Raw genomic sequence first — 21,972 nt, 5'->3', positions numbered from 1 at the left:
TGTCTCACTGGCACCCCGTCTCTCTTGTTGTTGGAGGAGACTATGTGAAAACAGATAATAGTTTAATTTGCTTGCTAATGAAATATACTGTTACTGATAATACTGACACGTATAATAATCTCTAAACCGCAGTAAAATAACGTGCAGTACTCGGTCAGAGAGCCGCGTAAAGGCAAGCCGTCTCTGTCTGGTTATTTAGACACAGAAGGCATCATTTACAACATCAACAATAGCCGTGCTAATAGCGGAGATTTAGAAAAACACCGCTGTTGCAGCGCGGTCATTTATCTTCCTCCAAAATAACGTTACCCATTGATATGACCGATTCTTATTATTATCTTACACACAGATGAAAGTTCTCTATCATATTTGATTGGAGCTGGATGCTAACTTCAATCTTACACCACACATTCCCTCTCTCTCTCCCAACCAAGAAATGGTTGAGAAACATAGTTCTCAGTCTTTGCACATGCTTAAAGCTATCTTGCAGCATATTTAGCATGCTTGAAGATGTATTGCTGATTTCACTTTACAGGGACTTTAATTGTCCCCATGATGTCAGGACATAAAACCCTGAAACACAGGAAACCCCATTGTGATTGACACTCTGCTCTTATGTTACCATAGGGTTCACACAACAGAGGCTTACAGCCATTTAATAGTGAATGAGGCTAAACTTGAGGTGGGTAGGGTGAGACACACAATCTTGAGCAGTTAGTTTGTCTTCTTGAGCTGCTGTTGGTGTAAGATTCAATCTACAAAGGGCAACTGTTGCTAAGGGTCCCATTACCTGAGTAAACAGTGAATTTTTACATTGGTATTGTCATTCAATTCAATTCAATTAAAAAAACTTGTGGGTCTGCTCTCTAGCAGTGTGAAATAGTTGGGTTAATGACAAAGTGAAAACTGCTCTGTTGAGTTAGTCCTTCAGTCTTTAGGTTTGCTGTTTGTCTGGGCCTTGCAGTTGGACTACAAGGTTGAGTGCACACCACAGAGGAACTCGCAGGCTGAGTGGGTGGAGTCCATGTGTGTGAAGCTGGAGTTTAAGGTAAAACCCTTTCCTTTTCAGCATAGCTAGAAGGTATTGTATTTCCATTTCTGTACAAGAAATCACCATGTATTTCATAGATTGAATATTTTCAAGGTTTGAAAGTGTTGATTACATTTGATATAAACATGTAAACAAACAAGGATCTGAGTCGAGAGCCCTTTGCAGGTGCTAGCAGCCCCTAGAGGCTCAAATGGTCATTACAACTAAAGTAGTTTATAGAAATTGCATGTCAGATATTTTTCTGGTGGTAATGGGATTGGGGACCCTCAATTACAATGAGGCTTTGAAAGTGCAAATATATATTAAGTTGAGATGGTGCTTGATGGTGATGGAAAGGAGAGGCACCTACACTTTGGGGACTATAAAAAGACAACATGAGCCAAAGTGATTGTCGAGTGTATAGTTGAAAAAACAAAGTATTGTATTATATATCAAGTGGGTTATAATGCTTATATTTTCCCAAAACATAGAAATACAACTTTGTTTAACTGCTGTGGTGGTAATGTTGTGTATTTAAAAAGAAAAAAAAATAGCAATTCAAATGCTAACTTGACAATAAGCAGAAGTTATATCACTCATCTTGAGGGTAGCCAATTCAATAAAAAAGTATGTCCAAAAGTCCTGAATTTTCTCAGTGGGACTTAACAGTTTGTACTGCATACAGTCATGAGTTAATTCTTTTGACCTGGACTCTGACTGTGTTGATGCTAAGCCTTGCTTGCAGCTTATACTACTTTTATAAGAGAGACTGTTGACAGTATAAATCTGCAAACACGGTCAACAAGACTATTATTAAGTGTTGATCCTCTCTGTGCTGTGGAGGCATTTTGATTCACCTCAGATGTTGAGATATTTCACTTTATGTCTGAAAGTCAGGAAATGACTTAAGTTACTGGGACATCTTGTGAGGACAATGAATGCCTTCAACATTTGTTCTTGCACGCTAACTAGTACGCTGACCAATAGGCTGACCAATAGACTAACACAGCCATAAATACAGTCACAATGTTGGCTTAGCTCATTAAAAATATATTTAAGCAAAACAACACTAACAAGAATTATTATAGATTTAGTGTAAACGAGTTCTCTTCATGGTTCCTCTCAATTGCCTCAAAATTTTCAGTTTACTCTCCTCATTTCTGTAAGAGCCCACTTGTGTATCATGTAGGAACATTTCTCATCTTCTCCCACAGTTAGTGTCAGCCTGAGGTGAGTGCAGCGAGGGCCCATCAGAGGAGACAGGACCGATAGAGCAAAAGGAGGAAGAGATGGAGAAAGAGATAGTGGAGGTTCACTGTGGGCAAAACCAACCTGCATGTAGCCTTAGGAGGCAAGAGGAGGAGGAGGAGGAGGGAGGAGGAGAAACGCTGCAGTCACCTGACCATAGCAGCATGCAGGAAGTGACATCAGAAGGTGGACTGGAGCAGGGCCAGACAGAGGAGACGCTGAGGTTTTCCCACATGACCGACATCCAGGAAGCCAAGGATTTAGAATCAGGTGTGAGGTGGAAAAGTGTGATGGCAGTTGTTGTTGTTCCTGTATTTATGTTGTTGTTTTTAAAGCATACTAAAACACAATTAAGCTGGTCTAAATGTGCTTCCAGTGCAGAAACATTCGAACAGGGAGCGTCGGGTGGAGGAGCCCCACGGGTCTGGGCCTTTCTTCTTCATGGGAGGAACAAATGGAGCGGAAATGTGAGTCAGGATTTGGAATAAAGAGAAGAGAGGAAAAAAAATCACAAATGATCACATTCAAAGTGGACATATGTAATTTAGTAAACATGCGGTTATAAATTAAATAAACAGACAGGAAGGATTTGCTCTTATCTAAGCGATGACATCATTCACCTGGCTTTACCTGTGGCCTCTGACCTCTGGGTCTTTGTGTTATTAAAGCAGAAGTATTTGATTGATTTCCTCTCCTTCAGAGTGAGCAGTTACTGTGAGAGCAGAGGATGGAAAAGGATTCACAACAAGCACAGGAAGGATTTCAAACTCAAGTGGTGTGACACCAAATCTTCAGCCAACTACAGTAACTTCAGAGAAGGTACAGTATGATGTGTGATTTACCTTTTGATAATAAAAGCTCTATTTTACAATAAAATGTAAAAATGTACCCACAATACTTTCATGTTCTGGGAAAAGATAAAATGAAGGAAACTCGAGTTCTGCAACTCTTAAGTTAACCAGAATTAGATTTTTGTAAATAACAAGTATATAATATTCCACTCATGTGTTGTCCATAGGTGAACAGTTGATGTACCAGATTCCCAACAACAAGGTGCTCACCACTAAGATCGGCCTCCTCAGCAGTCTGCGGGAGTACGAGCGAGTCAGCAGCAAAGTCAACCACGGCAGAAGATCAAGGTGAAACAGATGACAGAGTATCTGCTGTCCCTTTCTGCTTGTGATTTATCAAACCTTCAGGTTGCTTTAATTCAAATCAGAAATATCACAGAGAACTTCTTTGACACAGCTAACACAGACATTATTTTATTTTGTTTATGCACTTGTAAGAATGGCAAACAATATGAACATTTAAACATAATCCATTATGTGATTAATTTCTGTGACACATGTTCATGCAGTCAAGACGTGATCTTATCATTATTATTATTATTACTGGATTATTGTTTTTGTTTGAAGCGGAGTTGAGACGGTTTAAATATCAGGCACACTCGCACCTGCCTGAGCCCACTGAGCTTTTGCTGACTTCTACCTTAAGGGGGACGTAAGCAAAAGCATATTACGATCAAAATTCATGTTCAACAACTTCCTAACTTATTATCAATAAGCAGTAATAAGGAGGGTAAACTCTTAGTTAATGACCTATGAGCTACAGACTATGTTCATGTAGAGTAAGGTAATAATAAGTGCTTAATAATGACTAATACTGTAAGCAGCTAGTATGCTACTAATTAGCATGCTAATATGCAACTGGGTGAATATTGTGACTTTGGCATTTCTAGCTAACTGGGGTGGATTAACATCTGTTTAGCTGTAAAATTATTCTTCTTTTGACATAAATAAATAGTAATAGTTTATATTACTTCTTGGAATTTCATAAAACATACTAACTTGAACAGTATGCCTTTGATTTCAAACAAACCTGAACTTTAAATGGCACAGTTACTTTTTAAATGTTAAGCTCAAACATGATGGTCACTGAAAAACGGATTGGCAGTTGTAAAAAATAGCTGGGCTCTTTTTTGTGTGTTTGTTATTCTCTTTTGGGCCTCCAGAGTCTTTAGTTTCAAAAGGGGCTGAAATAATTTATGTTTTCTTCCTGTGAGAAAAAGTTAGCCTCAAACAAAAATGATCTGCTTGAACGCAGGGACTTTGAGGAATATCATCAACATCAACAAAGGAGAGAAGATGATTTCTACAAGACTTAGAAAATGAATCACTACATTTCTTTTTCTCAAGCTGGCCTCTCTGTAGATCCTCCTGATATTTTCAATATGTGACTGTTTAAACTGAAGCCAAAGCAGTTCCTAAAACACACTAACTGCGTCTTGTTCCTTATTTTGTTTTCCTGAACAGGAGGCTAAAAATAGAAGAGTTTATTCCCACTACCTTCCGCATGGACATGAGGGAAGAGAGGGCGGCTTTCTTTGCCCAGCAGGAGGGTAAAATGCTTCAACTTCTCACCTACATTAACCTCACACAAATGTAAACTGATGCAACAACAACAGGAACGCAGCACTGGTCAGACCGGATCTGTGTTTGGTTAGTGGGCTCCAGATGAAAATAAGATAAATCAAACTCAACCTGTCAGACCTTCAGTGACATAAAGGAGAATAGTTTGAACCCAGCAGCGTTAACACCACAGTCTCCTTGGTGATTGTTCAATCAAACAGGTTGAGGACGTTGGAAAATAATGCACTTCACCTCCCATAAGGCCCTGATAAAATCACCAGGGGAACATGCTGTTGCCATAGAGATGAGTCAGCAGAGGGCAGGGCTGAGACACAAACACGAGGAGAAACTCTCAGCAGGATCTTAATATAGAGCTGCAGCACTGACATGAAACAAACAATGTCTGTTGGATATATAAGTAGAAAAGCCTCTATGTAAAGAACTGGTGACAATATGCACAGTATATTATGTTGTCTGAAGACATACAGAAAATGGTGCACATGTTAAGACAAACATGCTTATCATAGAATAAACAAAAGGGACTTGGACAGCTGGATTAAATCTCTGGTGACGATTGAAGCTGTCATAAAGAAGACAAGGGGACAAACCAGGGGATAAAAATGGCCTTAAAATGTGATACCTCAAGTAGAGCAAACTCACAAAAAAATGTCCTGAAAGAAACAAGAAATAGCCACAACAGTAAAATTAACATTGTACTAAAAAGTAGCCTTCATCAGAGGACTTGATCCACCAAGATGTTAGCAGCAATGTGATGTAGGAGCTGGTTGAGTTGAAGCACTTATTTCTCGACATATATATCTCATATCTCAACATATTTTCAAGTTACGAGGAAGAAGAGCAGCGAACAGTTTGAAATAGTTTCAATAAAGAATAGTTGGTTTGAGATTTTAAATCTCCTACATGGACACTAGTGTTTAGTGTTAATGTGTGTTGCAAATGTTTGAATTGTGGTCAGCAAAAAAAAAAAAAAAACTATAAGAGTTTTCCTAAATGTTGTGTTTGCGTTTGAGACTTTGACTTCTTTATATTCTGTCCGGTATAGTTTATAGTTGATCGTATCACGCTGCATCATGTTTTTTTAAACTTGGTTAATATTCTAAGGAGGTGTCAGAGACAGCTATCAGATAAAGCGAGTAGAATATTTATCTTCACATTGTAGTGGAGTAGCCTCAAAAACCAAAACTTTGAAGTGTTAATCACAATACAGTACTTGCATAAATGACCTTTTGAGTTTCTGGACATGATTTTTACATAGTTCAAAGAGCGAGTGTGTGTGATTTAGGACACAGTGCTGATTCTAATTCAAAGATTTAGAAACTTGTCAAACTTTTTTTTTTCCCCCAATTGAATGTATGATTTTTAGCAGGTGTAAGCAACAACAGGAATCAAATGTGGATCTGTAAGCCGACGGGAATGAACCAGGGCAGAGGTATTTTTCTGATGAAGAGCCCAGAGGACGTATCCGCCTTCAGACTGAAGCTGGAGCAGGCAGAGGGCCGACAGGCCAGCAGGAGGACGCAGCATCGTCAGCCTCAGGCTCGCATCGTCCAACAGTTAGTAGATATACCGGGGTACATGATGTTTTTGTATGTATACCATGACGACACAATCATCAGGTCTGCATTCTTCTCTCAGTTACATCCAGAAGCCGCTGCTCCTGAAAGGCAAAAAGTTTGATGTGCGCTCTTTCCTTCTGATCGCCTGCACCGCACCTTACATGGTTTTCTTTCGTCATGGATATGTACGACTTACCTGTGACCTCTACGACCCCAGCTCCAACAACCTCTCTACACACCTGACCAATCAGGTACACCATGACACTGTCACTATTTTAAACAAGGCAGTCAATACCAACTCCTTCACACAGCCTTCAAAATAATTAAGAAATGGTTTCATGCAAGTGTTGGTTTTATATATAGCCTTAAGTCACTGCTACAGGAACATCTCAGTCCTGAGACTTTATGAAAAACCAGTCCACAATTTATTCCACGTCTGGCCTTTGTGTTACCTCCATGCAAACAATCTTAACTTCTTTGCTTGGTGAAACATTCCTGCACTGAATATTTATCTGTTTTGCTGATGTTATAGCTAAGAGTTATGCTACATTTTCATAATTGATTTGACTGACATGTTTTAGCTGTTTGCCAGGAGGCTCGATGTTTGCCTTAGCTCCACCCATTTGCCTGTTTTGTATAGGTCGAATGTAACTTTGAGACTTTGAGGGTGACTTCATTAAGACTACGTCCGTGTTTTGTGCAGTCTATGGTCAGACTGGAGTCAAAGAAGGACTTCAGAACTGTCTTAAGGACGCAATTTGACTTTGAATACTTTCTCTTGACTTAGACTTGAAACAACTGACTCAAAATGACTTAACCTTTTTACATAATATTACGATTTTTGTAGCAATCAAAAAGGTTACGATTCCCTTTTTACAATTCCATTAATTAGCTGAATGCATGCAAACCTGGCGGCATACTAAGATGACATTGAGAGCGTGCTAGACTCAAGTATTAGGTTTTCAAAAACGTCAGTAAGTAGAAAAAATAAGTAAGAAGAAGGTATGCATAGCCTAATTGAGTTAATGATCAACACAATGTTCAATTGCTGAGTGGAAATTTTGAATTAGAGTTGAGTTAAAGGCACTCTGACTAAATGATAAGCTTGATTAAAATATGATGCTGTTTGATTTGAATTTGATGTCATAGTTCAATTTGTACAAGCTTCTGCAAGGAACTCTGGGGTTGTGTTGAATTTGAGTGCCCCCTGTGGACAAAGTCAGACATTTTTTTCTCCTTGCTAATCTTTTTCTGATGATCCTCCTTTCTCCTCTCTGATGCTGTCAGCTACACAATGAATCTTTGGCGTGGTATTAAAAAAAAAAGGCTGTTTCTGCAGTGTACAGTCATTCTCTCTATCTGACACTAACCTCATGGTAGGGATAAGAGGCATGTAAAATAACTCTAATGAATCCTCTTAGTGATGCTCTGTTTGCTTTTGTCTGTCATGAGGAGGCAGCTGTATTCATTTCAGACTGCTTCATTACCAGATAAAAACTTCTCACGGGAGCTTCAACCTGTTAATGACACTGTTGACTTCACTTTAGCTCAATTTTTTTTAAAAAGAAACACGACAATATAATTCATGACAATGTTGGAGACATATTTGCATCCTATATATGTTGAAATGACTTTTCCACGTTGTTTCCAGAGAGGTTAAAATAGATCCTCTGGCCTAACCTTTGGCACTAACTGTCTCTCTCTCCTGCTTCATGTGTCTGTGGTCCCCCTGCTGTCGGCCTCCAGTACATGCAGAAGAAGAACCCTCTGTACAGCCAGCTGAAGGAGGACACAGTATGGTCCATGGAGAGCTTCAACACCTACGTCAACGACAGGTTTCAGGTTGCCAATGGTCTGCCCGGGGACTGGGTGCTGGGCGTCTTTGCAGTGAGTGCTGCTGTGTGCTGTAGCTCTCAGGGACCAATTACCATCACAGTGAAGGCTGTTGGTGCTTGCAGCTAATTGAGATTGTGGTTTAGGCTCGGATGATCTCACTCCTGTCTGACTACAACATGTTATTACCAGAATCAAATGTGCTGTTTGGGGGTCATTTTAATCCATGGTGCCTTACAGTACAACAAACAGAAAGAACAAAATACACATATTGAACCTTTTTTCCCCTCCATTGTTTCTGTATGGAAAAATCAAACTCTAACATGTCTGTTTCATCTGACAGAAACCTTCCCGTCGAGCCACCACACTCTCTGATTACAAATATGCCTTACATCTCTATAAATCATAGCTATTACTAAAACTTTTAAATGGACACTCCTTCAAATGTCCTCTAATGTTAGAGTCAGTTCACCGGTGATGGGAGTAAAACACTGCCTGTGAAAACAGCCTCATGATGTCTTCTGTGACTCCGCCCGAGTATTAAGAGTACAGTCAACAACCTGCTCTTAATGTAGAGCTTTTGTTATGAAGTCTGAGAAAATAACTCCGGGATCTTCAACTGACAACTCAGACAAAACCTGTTGAAGCCTCCATATTTTAAATACAAAGTAACAGTACAGCATTAAACTGCTGTCATTACCTCACAGTAGGAAGCTGCATTATGGGGTGAAGGGATGTAGGGTTTTCATTTTTTGTTGTTGAATATTATTAGGGACTAATGTCAGACTTAAGTCAGAATCTTGTTGACACAGTAATCATCATCTGCTGATTTTAATTTGTGCATTTCCTTTAAAAGATCTGCCTTTTTGAATTCCCCAAACTTTACAGACCTGTCATGCTAATGTATTGGGATAAGAACACGCTCATTGGCAGTCATATCAAAACTTATATTACTTCACTGGAATGACAACGTTTAGCTCATCTTCCTTCAGTTGGTCTCGGGTTCACTTTGAGCTAATGTCTCTGACAGATCTTATGAAGGATGTTAAGATGACACCTGTAAGTAAGACACAATGACAAACTGAAAGCCGCTTTTTTGGCATCAAAGGACGTATGATCAACATCCCTCTCCAACAAACCTAAATATCAGATATCCCAGAAAAAATAAAATATTCAATGAATAAATGAATAATTAGAATAATAATCATTGAAATGACTATCTGATGTCCAAATTTCTTTTTTTTTTTTATTTAAAGATTTATTTTTGGGCTTTTTGTGCCTTTATTGTAGAGATAGGACAGTGGATAGAATCAGAACTCAGAGAGAGAGAGATTGGGGAATGGAACCACAGGTCAGACCACTATCCTCAGACCTCCAAACACTAACACACTAACCACCGCGCCACCAGGTCAAATTTCTAATCATGCTTTAAGTCACTTACTTAGGTATATGGAAAGGTATTAATGTGTAAAAATAGACAAATGTCCAAAATGAAGTTCCTGTTTATTGTCACATGAAGCAGACAAACCGTGATGATCATATGATGAATTCTTGTTCCCGTGATTATAAATGTTTGTTGTCGTTCGTTTATGTCACACTACGACAGGTAAAAATCGATGTTCCCACCACCAATGACATAATTTCCTGTTCCACAGTGACCTATAAACACTCGAACATACCGGCCGACCAATTAACCCAAATGATCAATTATCACCACCTAGTGTCCAAATAAAGTAAATAATAAACATATAAACCAAAACCGGTGAAATACACTACATAAACACACACACACTAAATCATCTCCTACAATAATTATGAGTAAGAATGTATTTTAGAAACAAATTAGATTCAGGAAGTACTTTAGCTTCTATTTATTTATATCACTCATTCATTTCAGCCTGATCACTTTTTAGGAACTGTCCAGAAGTGTCTCATATTTCCCCTCTGACAGCATACAGTATGCACATTTCTCCAAAGAAAGACGGCACATTTGACTTTAAATCATGGCAGGCAGTTATCTGTGTTGACTGTCAATTTCTGTAAAGATCGGTTCATTTCAACTTCCAGAGCATTTTACAATTGCGATGACTGCCGAACATCCCGCTCTTCATACAGTGGCAGGTGATGCAAATAAATATTTCTTTATTCTGTCCTAGGTGTTTGAACTTGTTCAAGCTTGTTGTTTTAGTTTTCGAGCTCATTTCTCTCTCATCTGCTGCACCTCCAGCATCAGGAGGCAGCTGTTTTCAACCAAGCAGCACTTAACAGAAGACAGACATCTCAAATGAATAATAGCACTGCGAACTCTTTTGACACACATCTTTATGTGGTGAAGAAAAAACCTCATGCTAAGACTCAGCTCAGACTTAGATAGTGGCTGCTTTAGTGGAGCTGTATTTTATATATGTATTTAATCAGCACATACATTTCCTGCCCCTAATTTGTGTTTCCTTTCTAAACACCAGAAACGCATGCAGCAGATCATGTTGCAATGTTTCTTAGCTGTCAAATCGAAGCTGGAACGCCGACTGGGCTTCTTCGACCTGATTGGCTGTGACTTCATGGTTGATGAGGACTTTAAGGTGGGTGATGAGCACAAAATGTTAAATGCTTTGTGTTATTATAATATATATATATATATATATTTTTATAGTGTCTTTATGTGTTTCTTCCAGGTGTGGCTGTTGGAGATGAACTGTAACCCTGCTCTGCATACCAACTGTGATGTGTTGAAAGAGGTGATACCCAGCACTGTTGTGGAGACACTGGGTGAGCTCATGATTTTTAGGTTTATTCGATTTTAAGTCAAAATCCCCTTCATCAAATATTTACTGATGTGTCTCCTGACAGGCTGATGTGTGATACCTCCCAACAGTTTTTACCTGCTGTCTCTCCCTCTTCTCTCCCTCTTCTCTAGATTTAACTCTGGAGATCTTCAACAAGTGTCGTCTCAGACAGACCATTCTCCCTTTGGACAGCCGAAGAGAGTCTGTGCTGCTGTATAATGGAGAGCTTCCTCCCGATACAGAGCTGGCCTGCAGCAAAAGTCAATTCAATCAGAAGAGATCCAAAAAGACTGAAGTCGGGAGATGTAAGTCAGGGAATGAGAGCACAGCTTTGCCCTCAGCGTCCCCTGATACACCTGTGAATGTTTCAGAGGACAGTCAGTCAATGTCCTCCTCACATCTCCATCGGCGCCGTCTCTCTCCGCACAGATCTTCACATCCAAACAGTCATAGCACACAGATTGTAAAATGTAAGAAGGCCAGGCCTCGGGTTGAACTCAAGTTGAGCAAATGCACTTTTCACCATCAGTTGAAGGCTGTGGACGACTTGCAGCACTCAGCGACTCAGGAGAAGACATCACGTCGATGTCATCACCATCAGTGAGTAAAGCTGTCTCTATCTGTGAATCCCCTCAGACAACAAAGTCAGCGTCCCCTTTGTATGCTGGATCTCCTCCTGTACATATACATGTACAGTATGTGGAGGCAAACCTGAAAGAAGAGAGGAGCTTGGGGAGGAAAATCCCGGAGAAGACTCAAAGTTGAGTGTTGAGACCAAAGAGGAGATGTGATGTGTAATTATGCAAACTGCTCGGAACTAAAGAACTTCTGAAAAAAGTCAAATGTTTGGACATTCATTGATATTTTACTGTCAGTTTAATACACAAAGAAATGCTAAAAGTGATAACATATCCTCTTATTTAAAACTTGAATTATGACAAACCTCATCCCTCTTCTTTGCCATTTAGCTACATTTGACTTTCTTGAAACCAGTTTCTTTACTGCTGCACTTCTTTGACTATATTTATTTATTTATACAGTTGTCTTACACATTGTTTAACTTTCCCCCTGATTTATATTCGGTATGCCATAAGGTCTCATTTACCTTGTGCATTTTATGTCAGTGATTTACATTTTTATTTTGATCACTAGGCTTTGTTTTCCACCTGATATGACGGCACATTTGACTTTATTTGCTGTTCATTCTGTCTGTTTCATGTGCATTTATTTTCCTTATGAAGAAGCACTTTGAGCTGCATTTCCTGCTTCATCCATCCATTATCTATTCCGCTTTTCCCATTTGGGGTCGGGGGAGCTCGCAGGTCTGACATAAAGAGACAGACAACCAGCCTCAATCACATTCACACCTACAATGTAGAGTCACTAATTAACCTCACTAGCATGTCTCTGGACTGTGGGAGGAAGCCGGAGTACCCGGAGAGAACCCACACGTGCCCCACACTGAAAGGTTCCTGTCCGACCGAGAACGGACCAGGAACCTTCTCACTGTGAGACAACAGCGCTAACCACAGCAGACCTACACTTAAGACAAATCAGGTTCATTATTGTCCCTAAAGAGGGACAGCTTTGATGGTGATTTAAAAACAGATTTTCCCTCTGATGATGGAGGGCTCATAAGCTATAAGTAGAGCAAAGGGTCACAGTGTATTTAGGTATTTTACAAGAATGATGCAAAAATAATTTAGAAAAAAAGAAAACCACAACAAACTAAAGGATAGTGGCACAGCATGATTTAAAATGAAGAGAAATCATCTTGAGTGAAGACCTGGATTATTTAGAACTGTACAAACAGTACAAACTGAGGAGATCCATGTACTTATTTTGTCTTACTTTTGTCTGTTTCCTGTTTTATCTTTTTTAAAATGTACTTGCTGCGTCTGTTGTTTTATTATGATGTCATCTTACTGTTAGTCCTGTTATGTGTAATTTTTGCCAAATATCAACCGGTCACGTCCGAGAGCAGCTCCTGCCCTGTGAGACACTCAGACATGATCGTGTCCAAACACCTCCAATGCAACACCTCACTGTAACTCTAACCTGAAAGATCAACACAAAGCTCCACTCTGCAGTTGTTGTGGCTTGTTGTTTTGACTGCAGCCCTTCACCTCTCTGTTTCATAATTAATAATTATCTCACTTCCATCCACATTCAGACTCTGTTGCATGTAAACACAGGCGGGTTTATGGTCCCATCTTTCCCAACAGGATGCTTGCTTCATCCACAGCGAGGAGACTGAGAGCATCAGAGAGCATGACTTATCCACATGAGGAGGACGATGCGTTTTTTTTTAATAATAATCAGCTTTGAATCACACTTGTTTTTTCATACGAGCGCGACAGTGTGGGTGTTAGAAAACCAAACTGAGGAAGCAGCTCAGTCAGACAGACAACTGACAGGAAGGAACCATATGCTGCGATTTGACTAAAACTTTTTAGCCACTTTTATCTTTAATTCCTCTTCAAAAGCGTTTGCACCTTTCGTTTTGAGCCTGTCTGGAAACATGAACTACATGCTGGCAAAAAGGGGGAACTAGAGCTTAGCACTACCCCCTCTCCTCCTCCCTCCCAGTCTTCGGCACACAATATCCTCTTTTTGTGTTATCTCTTTGGTTTTAGCGTGGCACACACACGCAGCGGGGATGATTGTCTGGGCAGATGGTGCTCAGTGTGTGAACTAGAAGCTGAGACAGAGGCAGAGAGGGACAGAGTCTTCGTCCACCATGGGATGCTGCAGTGTGACCCAGAGGCATACTGGAGTGGACGAGGTGGGCCCCGATGAGATCGAGCTCCTGGAACTCTCTGGAGACAATTTAGGGTAAGACATGAGAACAAGATTCCAGTTTAAAGCTAGAAACTTAAAATAGAAAACAAATAGTGGGAAATGTACACAACTGTGGCAGCACTTGTATGCTGAAACTAAATATTAAAGTGGATGTTAGGGGATTATCTGATCTGAAATGTGAATTAAGTTATATTTATTTTGCTTGTCCTCCGCTTCAGAGACTTTAGTTTGCTTGTTAGGTTTGCTTTAATGTGGTTTTGTGTATCAGCAAGCTCTGCAGGAGGAAGTGCCCGGCCACACTCTGTGCACCGGAGAAAACACTGTAGCAGCTTCTCTTTCAACCTTTATGGTTTCATTACGTTTTTTTTACACAGAATGTCAAACAAAAGGAGAATTCCCCTTTTCAAAGCTTTCTTCACCTGGGAACTTCACTTTATTCTTGTTTGTTTTTTTACACAGCTACAGGGTTTGCTTTTAATCTAAAACCTTCAAATTAAAAGGTTATTTTAAAATAGTGAATCATCATGACAACACCTGCAGAACAACAGATTTCTTAAATATGATTTCCACCCATCAGCACCCTGCAGAACAACAACACGGGAGAACTAATTGGCTCTTATTTACCAAACATGAACTTGGGGGACTCGGTGATGCTGCACTGATGTGATTAGCAGATTACTATAAGACAATGGCTGACGCATGGAGGCCCTAAATACAGGCAGGGCGGCACAAATCCCCCGCTCATTTTAAGGCAGGGGGGATTACAATGGGTTAATGACAACAGTGGTTAACAGTCCTTATGCGTGGCTGCTAAATGATTGCTACATGGTCACAGGCCTGTTACAACACAGAGTGTTATCAAGAGGCAAAAATAGATGAGGGACTCAATCAGAAATGAAGTGTCATGTAGGCCGGGTTGAAACGGACAAACAACTTCTTACATGTGTCAATATATTATGAATGTTTAAAGCAGTCGTTCCCCCCGTAAAACAAAAGGCTGAGACCCTCCAGCACAGACACAAAAAAAGAGATGCATTGATGTCAAAAATGAAGATAATTTCTGATTGTCAGAAACCGCATTAGAGCTGATGCAAAATTGTATTTTGACAACCTTAGAGCCGATAAAGCCCCCCCCCCCCCCCCCCCCCCCCCCAAGCTGAGTTTGAAACTATTAATACAATTTCCCAATTGAACCATCTTACTGCCATTCCCAACCTTCTTTACATTTCTGAACCTTTCTCCATTTGACGTTTGATTTAAAAGTTGCAAATGGGGCATGGACGAATGTCACACTAAACAGAAGTATATACTCCAGGCAAATTTATGACCAACGCGACTGATACCTTAAAACTTGTATTGAAAGGATTCAGCACTGTAAGGAGTTTCACATAGTGTCACCCCAAACAGAGAAGTACTGCTGACTATAGACGAGTTTACTGAAGTTCACCCAAATCCATGTATCTCTCCCCAAAGACCAACAGAGAGTTACAGAGCTAGACAAGCAGAGAGGAAACATCTTGACACCTAGGCACTCTACTTATTTAGGCATCAGTGTTAAAATAAGAAATCTAGATTCAGATTCTTTGCTTAATGTCCTCTATTGAGGTTATTTGTTGTATGTATAAAGAAATGTAAGTCATTTACAGAGTGTGCAGGCTTAGTTGGGGACGTTATAGCTGAGGGCCCAAAGCTGCTGCTAATTTATTTTTGCTGATCAGTGGTTTTTATCTGCAACCAGAGGAAGCATGGGCTGAGGAGGGGTTGTGTTCTATGATCAGCGCTCTGTTACTGGTTGCAGTGTGAGCCGAGTAGCTATCTTGGGCTCATTTCCTTAGATATGGTTGCTTGTTGCGTTGGAGTCTCAATATTGTTTCCTATTGGTAACCATGGGCGTAGCAAGTCCAAGCATCCACCCTAATGAAACACATACAAACAGGGGCTTAAAGGTTTGGGCAGCTCTGCCTGACCTACATTAAGATGCAGGAAACAACCACACAAGAACAGGTACTTTGACATTCATCATGCAGAACAAAAAGTAGCAGAAACTGAGCCCATGTCCATGCTACAATGAGGCCATGAAGCTAACCACTGTACCACACCGTCAGCTCTGACTGCTGCTGCTGCTGCTGCTACGTGACAAAGATGTGTGGTAAAATGTGTGAACAACACGTGTGTTTGTTCAGGGTGTGGAGTCTGGGAGAAACGAGGCTTCAGCTGTCAGTGAGAAGCAGCAGAGAAGAGCATCATCTACCACCACCACCACCTCCACCTCCGCTGCGCTACCCCTCGATACAACACAAGGAGCAAGAGGTTACTGTGTGTGTGTGTGTGTGTGTGTGTGTGCACTCGTGTTTGTGTGTCTATGTTGATGTAGGACTGTGACCAACTTCATTTTGCACATCATCATGCACATTTAATTCACAGGCTTGTTTTTCATTTGAAGCATCTTTGGTGCCCAGGCACAGAGCGTGTGGAGATGTGCCTCTAACTGTATGAACATTAACTGTTTCCACCCTGAGCTGTTATTTATGATCTGAGGTCAGACACACTGCACACATATTGAGGGAAATTTCCATGACAAAACTGAGAGATTCTGCAGTCCCTGTTTGAGGTGATTCAAACTTCACACACAAAAAACCCCCCAGGAAGCACTGCTGTGTTTCCACTTGGATGATCAATTGTCTAAATATGAAATGTCAAAACCCTCTAAGGAACAACACAACACGATTCCTAAAGCGTTTGTTCATCCAAGAGAGATACAGTTTGGAAACAGATTCCTCTCTATTATGCTCAAAGAAACAACGACTGGAGGCCTGAAACAGACTCAAACCTGCTGTGTAATGCATGACTCACCACATTATGGAACATGGAGCCAAATATAAATACTGATATAAGAAGGATCAACATTATGAAGGTACTATTTAACAGAAAAAAGCAACTTACAGTACACCACATTGGGAAAGCAGCCACAGTAGAAAAGCTTCAAATCTTCAAAAAGACAAAGTTCAAAATGAGAGATATGTGCTGATACAGTGTTGTGTCTGCAGGTGGTACTGTGGGGCAGGAGCAGAGAGGAGCTGCACCAAAGGATTTACTCCCAGCAGCCAATCAGAGACTGGGAGGGCCAGCCTCCACACATGTATGGAGAGATCATCCACTCCTCGCTTGTGTCTCTCTACAACAGCTACACACAGGTAACAGAGCCCCTTAGGCTCCTTTAAAAAATCATCCCACAGGGGCTCATTTAAAAGTTGAGAATCACCTCATAGTTTTTATCTTTGTGAAAACACACAGACAGATGTTAATTAACAACCATATAGACTCTCAATGATCTGTCAGTGATGTATTATTTTAGCTTGTTCTGTGTCTTTAGTCTTAACTCTCACTTCTCTTTGATCTCACAGGAAACCAGTGACCACTTCCTGGTGTTGTTCTCTTTCCATCTGCTGATCCTCTCCCTCGACCACACAAGACAAGACTTCATTTATGGGGTATTGTTTGTGCATTTTCCTTTAAAAGGACAACTGCATCTATATCTTATCTTCTTCTTATCTTGTTCTTCCGCGGGGGTGTATAAATGTGTACAATTGGCATTAATATTGAAACTGATGGACACTTTCCATAGCAGCCTCTGCCATCAGTGTGTGAATACTGAATGTGTAAGTGTGACCTGCGGTGTGAAAGTGCTCAGAAGACTAGAAAAGAAATAAACAAGCTCAAGTTCATTGACCATTTATCGGTTTGTGCTTCTGTGTTTACATGTGGATGGTTGTTTGCTTTAATTGTTTTTATTTATTTATTTATGAATGGAGGCAGCTTAATTTATGCAGCACTTTTAGTCCAAGACAAATTGCCCCAAGAGGAAGATAAGACGTATTGCATCGTAATCGCATCGCATGGTATCTTATTGCATGGTATCGCATTGTATTGCATTATACTGTAATGTATCGTATTGTATTGTATGATCAATTTTAAAACGCAGCGTGCCCATGTTTACACATTGCTCAAATTTGCTTCCAGTGGGCATTCATTGTTGCACGCAGAATAATGGCGTCCAGCATTGACGCTGGTTGGTTTTGTCTTGAGAATGTCTGGAGCACAATTTTATGACATGTTTTTCCTCCTGTCTCACAGGGCATCCTCCCCCTCTCTGGAGTTTCCTTACAACCTGTCTCTCTGGATTCTGAGTCGTCACATTCGCCTCACATGTTCGAGATCAGCAGTGAGTCAGTGGAAATGACACAGTCCTGCTGAGGCATGGTGACACGGTTTAAAGCTTAATACATGCTGTTGCTTCTTCTACCCAGGTTCAATGGTGGACTCCAAGGTGTTCATATGTGCCGGAGCTGCAGATTTACAGAAATGGATGCAACATGTTGAAGACAGAAAATACAAATCAATGACACAACCTATGAGTCCCTCCCACTGCGCGCTCTCCTATCTGGTAATGAACAACTGTTTATAGAAAGTAGTTGATTTACATTAGAACCATTAAAGTGACTGTACACTGTTTTTTTCCCCCAGTTACCCTGTGACGAGCACTGGAAAAGAGAAGAACTGAAAAAGTACTTACTCCAGGCTCCCATAAGGCAGTGGGAGGGTTCACCGATACAGCACATGGGTCAGCCAGGATGTATATCTTTTGTCCATATCATCAACACACACAGACAGGTAATAAAAAAAATCCCTTAATATCGTAATAATGGACTGAGAAATATCTGCAACTTTAAAACACTGTTTGTGTTGTTTCACATATTTTAAAGGAAAAATGTGCAACAATTAAATAGAGCAGGAATCAAGTATATCCTCTGTTAATGTCTATCTGAGTCGTGACTGTCTACAATGAGTGAGAAGCTCGAGACAGCTGTATTGTTGTTGTAGCTGTGTTTACATCATGTTTACATGGACGGGAAGGCCTTGTGTATAAAGCTGTTTTAGTCAAGGACGAATTACATACTCACTGTTTACTTGGATGTCACATTAATGTGTTTAAATCAGGGTCCTTCTATGTCAGTTTATGTGCAATATGGAGCTATGAGCTAAGGTGTGCTAACATTAGCATGCTAACACAACCATGCAGACCACAGGCAATTGCAGCTCGATTAAAGGAACATTTTGTCTGCCGCTTACACTTAATGGTGCTTAATCATGGTGCATTCTAATTCAAAACCTGTGAACGTGAGGGGAGAGGGTTGGAGGTATGCTGCTGGAGGAGAGGGGAGGCTTCAGAATAGCGGAGGTGTCGCCAAACAGCAGTTTGTTTTGGTTTCATGCTGGTGCTCAAGGGCGACATCTACTGGATCAGAAAGTCACACATTCTTCCTTTAAGTTAAAGTGAACTATTTTATCCAACTACCAGAATGTTTGCAATCATCTCCCATTACCACAGAAATCCTTCACTCCGTATTTCCTCCCTCATACTTTTGCCTGTGAGTTTGTACATGACCTCTATAATCTTTTGACACAGTGTGATTCTGTAAGAGAAGAAAAGTCTTGTTAGCATACATCAGCATTCTTTAGGACAGATTGTTACTAATAATGAAAATTATCGAGGCTAGAAAATTTGAAAAATAAGGCTCAAGTTGTAACAAACTGTATCTTGAGTGGATACAACTCTATGGAGCCTTGATTTGGATCAATCTTTGGTTAAGTGTCAGAGTATTTTATATGCTGATCTGAACAGGACGACTTATAGACATTGTGGGCTTTGTGTTTGCAGGGACTCCTGGAACGACTGATGGTCCTCTTCCCTCAAGAAGTCCTGCTGCTGTCAGTGGACAACAAACGGCAGAATATAAGATATGAGGTAGTGTAAAATGACTCTATGGGAAAATCCCATAATAATACCTCCTGTAACACTGTGGCATGACGGTGAGTCCCGCTAATGTTCACACAGCACGTGTTCTCTTGATACACCACCTGTAGCGTGGGCGGAACATTTTGTAACTCACACCTGATGTTTGCAACGTGATTCAGCTTCTCAGTTTGTAGCTTGAATCTGATTTTGTCATCAGTCGTCATCTGTACCATAATGTGGATTTGTGCATCGCCGTATTGAAACCTTGAGTTTGGCATTTTGATTTTATATTTTGGGAGAAAACACAAAGTTTAAGCTAACTCTTGCATTAGCATGGTGAGGTTGCATTGGTAATCCAAGGTAAATGATTATTATTTGTAAATGTGAAGCAAGCAAGCAGAAAAAAAAAAAGGTTTTAATCCAACATTTCTATGTTAAGTGTTCATTAATCGTAATAATAACCGTTTTTCATCTTCTTGTAAAATGTTTCAAATGTCTCATGACTCATCCTGCATTTACTGACTTTTCGACCAATTAAACAGCTATGTGGAAGCTAATGATCAGAGTAAGAGTTTATGAGAAGTGAAAACTCCATCACAGCTCACTCTGATCATTTCTTTCTCTCGCGTCCTCTCTCACAGGGAAGGTTACCTCGACATGGCATCAAAGCCGTGGAGAGGTCAGCGCTGCCTGGACGCCTGGAGTTTGAGCTCATAGGTAAACCGTACTAACATCAATGCTTCTTTTATTAAGTGTAGCTCTAGATCAAAGAATACATTAATTGAGGAAAACACTCCTTATGTATACTTTAATCGGGGTTGTGTTGTAGGTGAGCTGGTGGAGCCTCTGCTCGTCTCTTGTACCTGTCAGGAGGATTATTGGAACTGGATCTTCCAGTTACAACAGGTAAGACTGCACCATGTGACATCTTTAAAGGAGTATACTTTTAACGGTAAAGAAAATGTAGGAGTGGTAAAATAATTATCTTAAAGAGGCTTAAAGGCAAAGTACAGCTGTGAGGAACTGCATGGTTGCTGACTTCTTTAAAACAGGATTGAATCCATTCTAAAATCAAAATTATTATTGATCTTCAGTTTTTATTTACAGTCAGCATAAAACCTGCCTCAACCCAGTTTATAAAAGTCATGTTTCATGTTGGTAACTTCTACTAAATCAGCCAATATGTGAAAGTGCTGCAGTTCACAAGACAGATACACCGAGTTGTGTGTGTGGGACAAACAATGTCTAAATTATTTTAAGTAATTCACTGTAGAAATTTCAAATTAAAATTGATCTCCAAGGGAAACAAATCACAGACCTCTTCTGCAGTTACTTCAAATAACCAATGCTAATCCCAAACTGAACTGGAGCTGGAAGCACAGATTATTTGGAAGTCGTCGGGACAGTAAATCATGCACAATATGTTGGACATGTGACATAAAAGGGAAAATAAACTCTTCTTTTAAGTTAAACTGTTTGTGTCTACAAGACAAAATCATGTGCACCAAAGGTAATGTACATATTACCTTTAAATGTGCAGCAGCTTTGCATCAACACGGTGTCTGTTTTCTCTGCAGCCGGACAGAAGCGGTCACGTCTCTGTGAGTCCTCCTGCACCCCCCATCAAGCCAAAAGTGCAGAGGAGCCGGAAGGAGTCGCAGGAGCCGATGCTATCAGACCAACATCACATCAACGGAAACAGCTAACTCCTCAGATTCAGAGCAACTTGAGAAACGATTGTAAATATAAATATTCAAGTGTAGATAGTATGTAAATATAACACTTTGATGACTTATCTTGAAGCAGGGATGTGGTCCTGAAATATGCTCACACTGATTTTGACATGATGTAGTCACTTTGAGCGGCTGAAAGTAGTGTTGTAGTACTTAAAAATCGGTCTTGGTCTTTTTGAAGGTCTCGGTCTCGTCTCAGAATCGAAAGCATTTTTACACGATCACAGACTGGACAGACTCAGGATTTTAAATCAAGACTGGTCAAGACCACCACTGATTGGCTATATTTCCACATCGATATTGTGATTAGAAAACGCCTCTTTCTAATAGAACAAATAACTTCAATTCAATCATAATATTATTTGTTTCCCCCAGTTACCTTCCCGGTGTTACAGTCTGTGAGTGACACGCCCGCTGCACACAAGATGATGATTTTTCTGTGATATTTAAGGTCTTGACTCGGTCTTGTTCCCTAAATGTCTCGGTCTCGAAGCATTCTGGTCTTGGTCTCGGTTTGTGTGGTCTTGACTACATCACTGAAAGACACATCCAGCTCTCTTTATGGGGTGAAAAACAGGAACAGGGTCATGTCAGAGTAAAGATGATGAATAAATGTAGATGTAGAGATTGTAGAGTTTTATGTGTAATAAAGAAAAATAAACTAATAAACGATTTGATGTTTTTCTCTAATAAAGATTGTTTGACTTTTTCATGTTAAACAGTTTCAAGGTTCCTTAGAGTCATTAATTACACAC

General features: G+C 40.2%; 2 protein-coding genes across 2 annotated transcripts; both read left to right on the top strand.

The window, feature by feature from the left end:
* Positions 1-2,319: 2,319 nt before the first annotated feature.
* ttll10 (tubulin tyrosine ligase-like family, member 10) lies at positions 2,320-12,139 on the top strand. The gene is made up of 11 exons (XM_061057217.1): positions 2,320-2,548; positions 2,634-2,745; positions 2,979-3,097; positions 3,297-3,417; positions 4,594-4,679; positions 6,077-6,263; positions 6,346-6,517; positions 8,013-8,153; positions 10,565-10,681; positions 10,775-10,868; positions 11,017-12,139. The coding sequence occupies exons 1-11, from the start codon at positions 2,320-2,322 to the stop codon at positions 11,487-11,489; spliced, it is 1,851 nt and encodes a 616-aa protein (XP_060913200.1). The 3' UTR covers positions 11,490-12,139.
* A 1,127-nt stretch (positions 12,140-13,266) lies between these two features.
* LOC132990229 (rho guanine nucleotide exchange factor 7) lies at positions 13,267-21,941 on the top strand. The gene is made up of 11 exons (XM_061058370.1): positions 13,267-13,720; positions 15,871-15,997; positions 16,735-16,881; positions 17,092-17,178; positions 17,822-17,909; positions 17,995-18,131; positions 18,212-18,358; positions 19,407-19,493; positions 20,126-20,201; positions 20,314-20,390; positions 21,062-21,941. The coding sequence occupies exons 1-11, from the start codon at positions 13,626-13,628 to the stop codon at positions 21,188-21,190; spliced, it is 1,197 nt and encodes a 398-aa protein (XP_060914353.1). The 5' UTR covers positions 13,267-13,625; the 3' UTR covers positions 21,191-21,941.
* Positions 21,942-21,972: the final 31 nt, after the last annotated feature.

This window comes from Labrus mixtus, chromosome 15 (genome assembly GCF_963584025.1).
Source record: "Labrus mixtus chromosome 15, fLabMix1.1, whole genome shotgun sequence".
NCBI classification, from domain to species: domain Eukaryota; kingdom Metazoa; phylum Chordata; class Actinopteri; order Labriformes; family Labridae; genus Labrus; species Labrus mixtus.
Note: the sequence above shows the minus strand (reverse complement) of the source record. Positions and strands in the feature narration are given on the sequence as shown.

Coding starts and splice junctions, on each gene's coding strand:
- ttll10 (XM_061057217.1), top strand. CDS start 2,320: ATGGAGAAAGAGATAGTGGAGGTTCACTGTGGGCAAAACCAACCTGCA. Junction 6,264..6,345: donor CAGGCTCGCATCGTCCAACA/GTTAGTAGATAT, acceptor TTCTTCTCTCAG/TTACATCCAGAAGCCGCTGC. Junction 10,869..11,016: donor CACTGTTGTGGAGACACTGG/GTGAGCTCATGA, acceptor CCTCTTCTCTAG/ATTTAACTCTGGAGATCTTC.
- LOC132990229 (XM_061058370.1), top strand. CDS start 13,626: ATGGGATGCTGCAGTGTGACCCAGAGGCATACTGGAGTGGACGAGGTG. Junction 20,202..20,313: donor CCTGGAGTTTGAGCTCATAG/GTAAACCGTACT, acceptor GTTGTGTTGTAG/GTGAGCTGGTGGAGCCTCTG. Junction 20,391..21,061: donor GGATCTTCCAGTTACAACAG/GTAAGACTGCAC, acceptor TTTTCTCTGCAG/CCGGACAGAAGCGGTCACGT.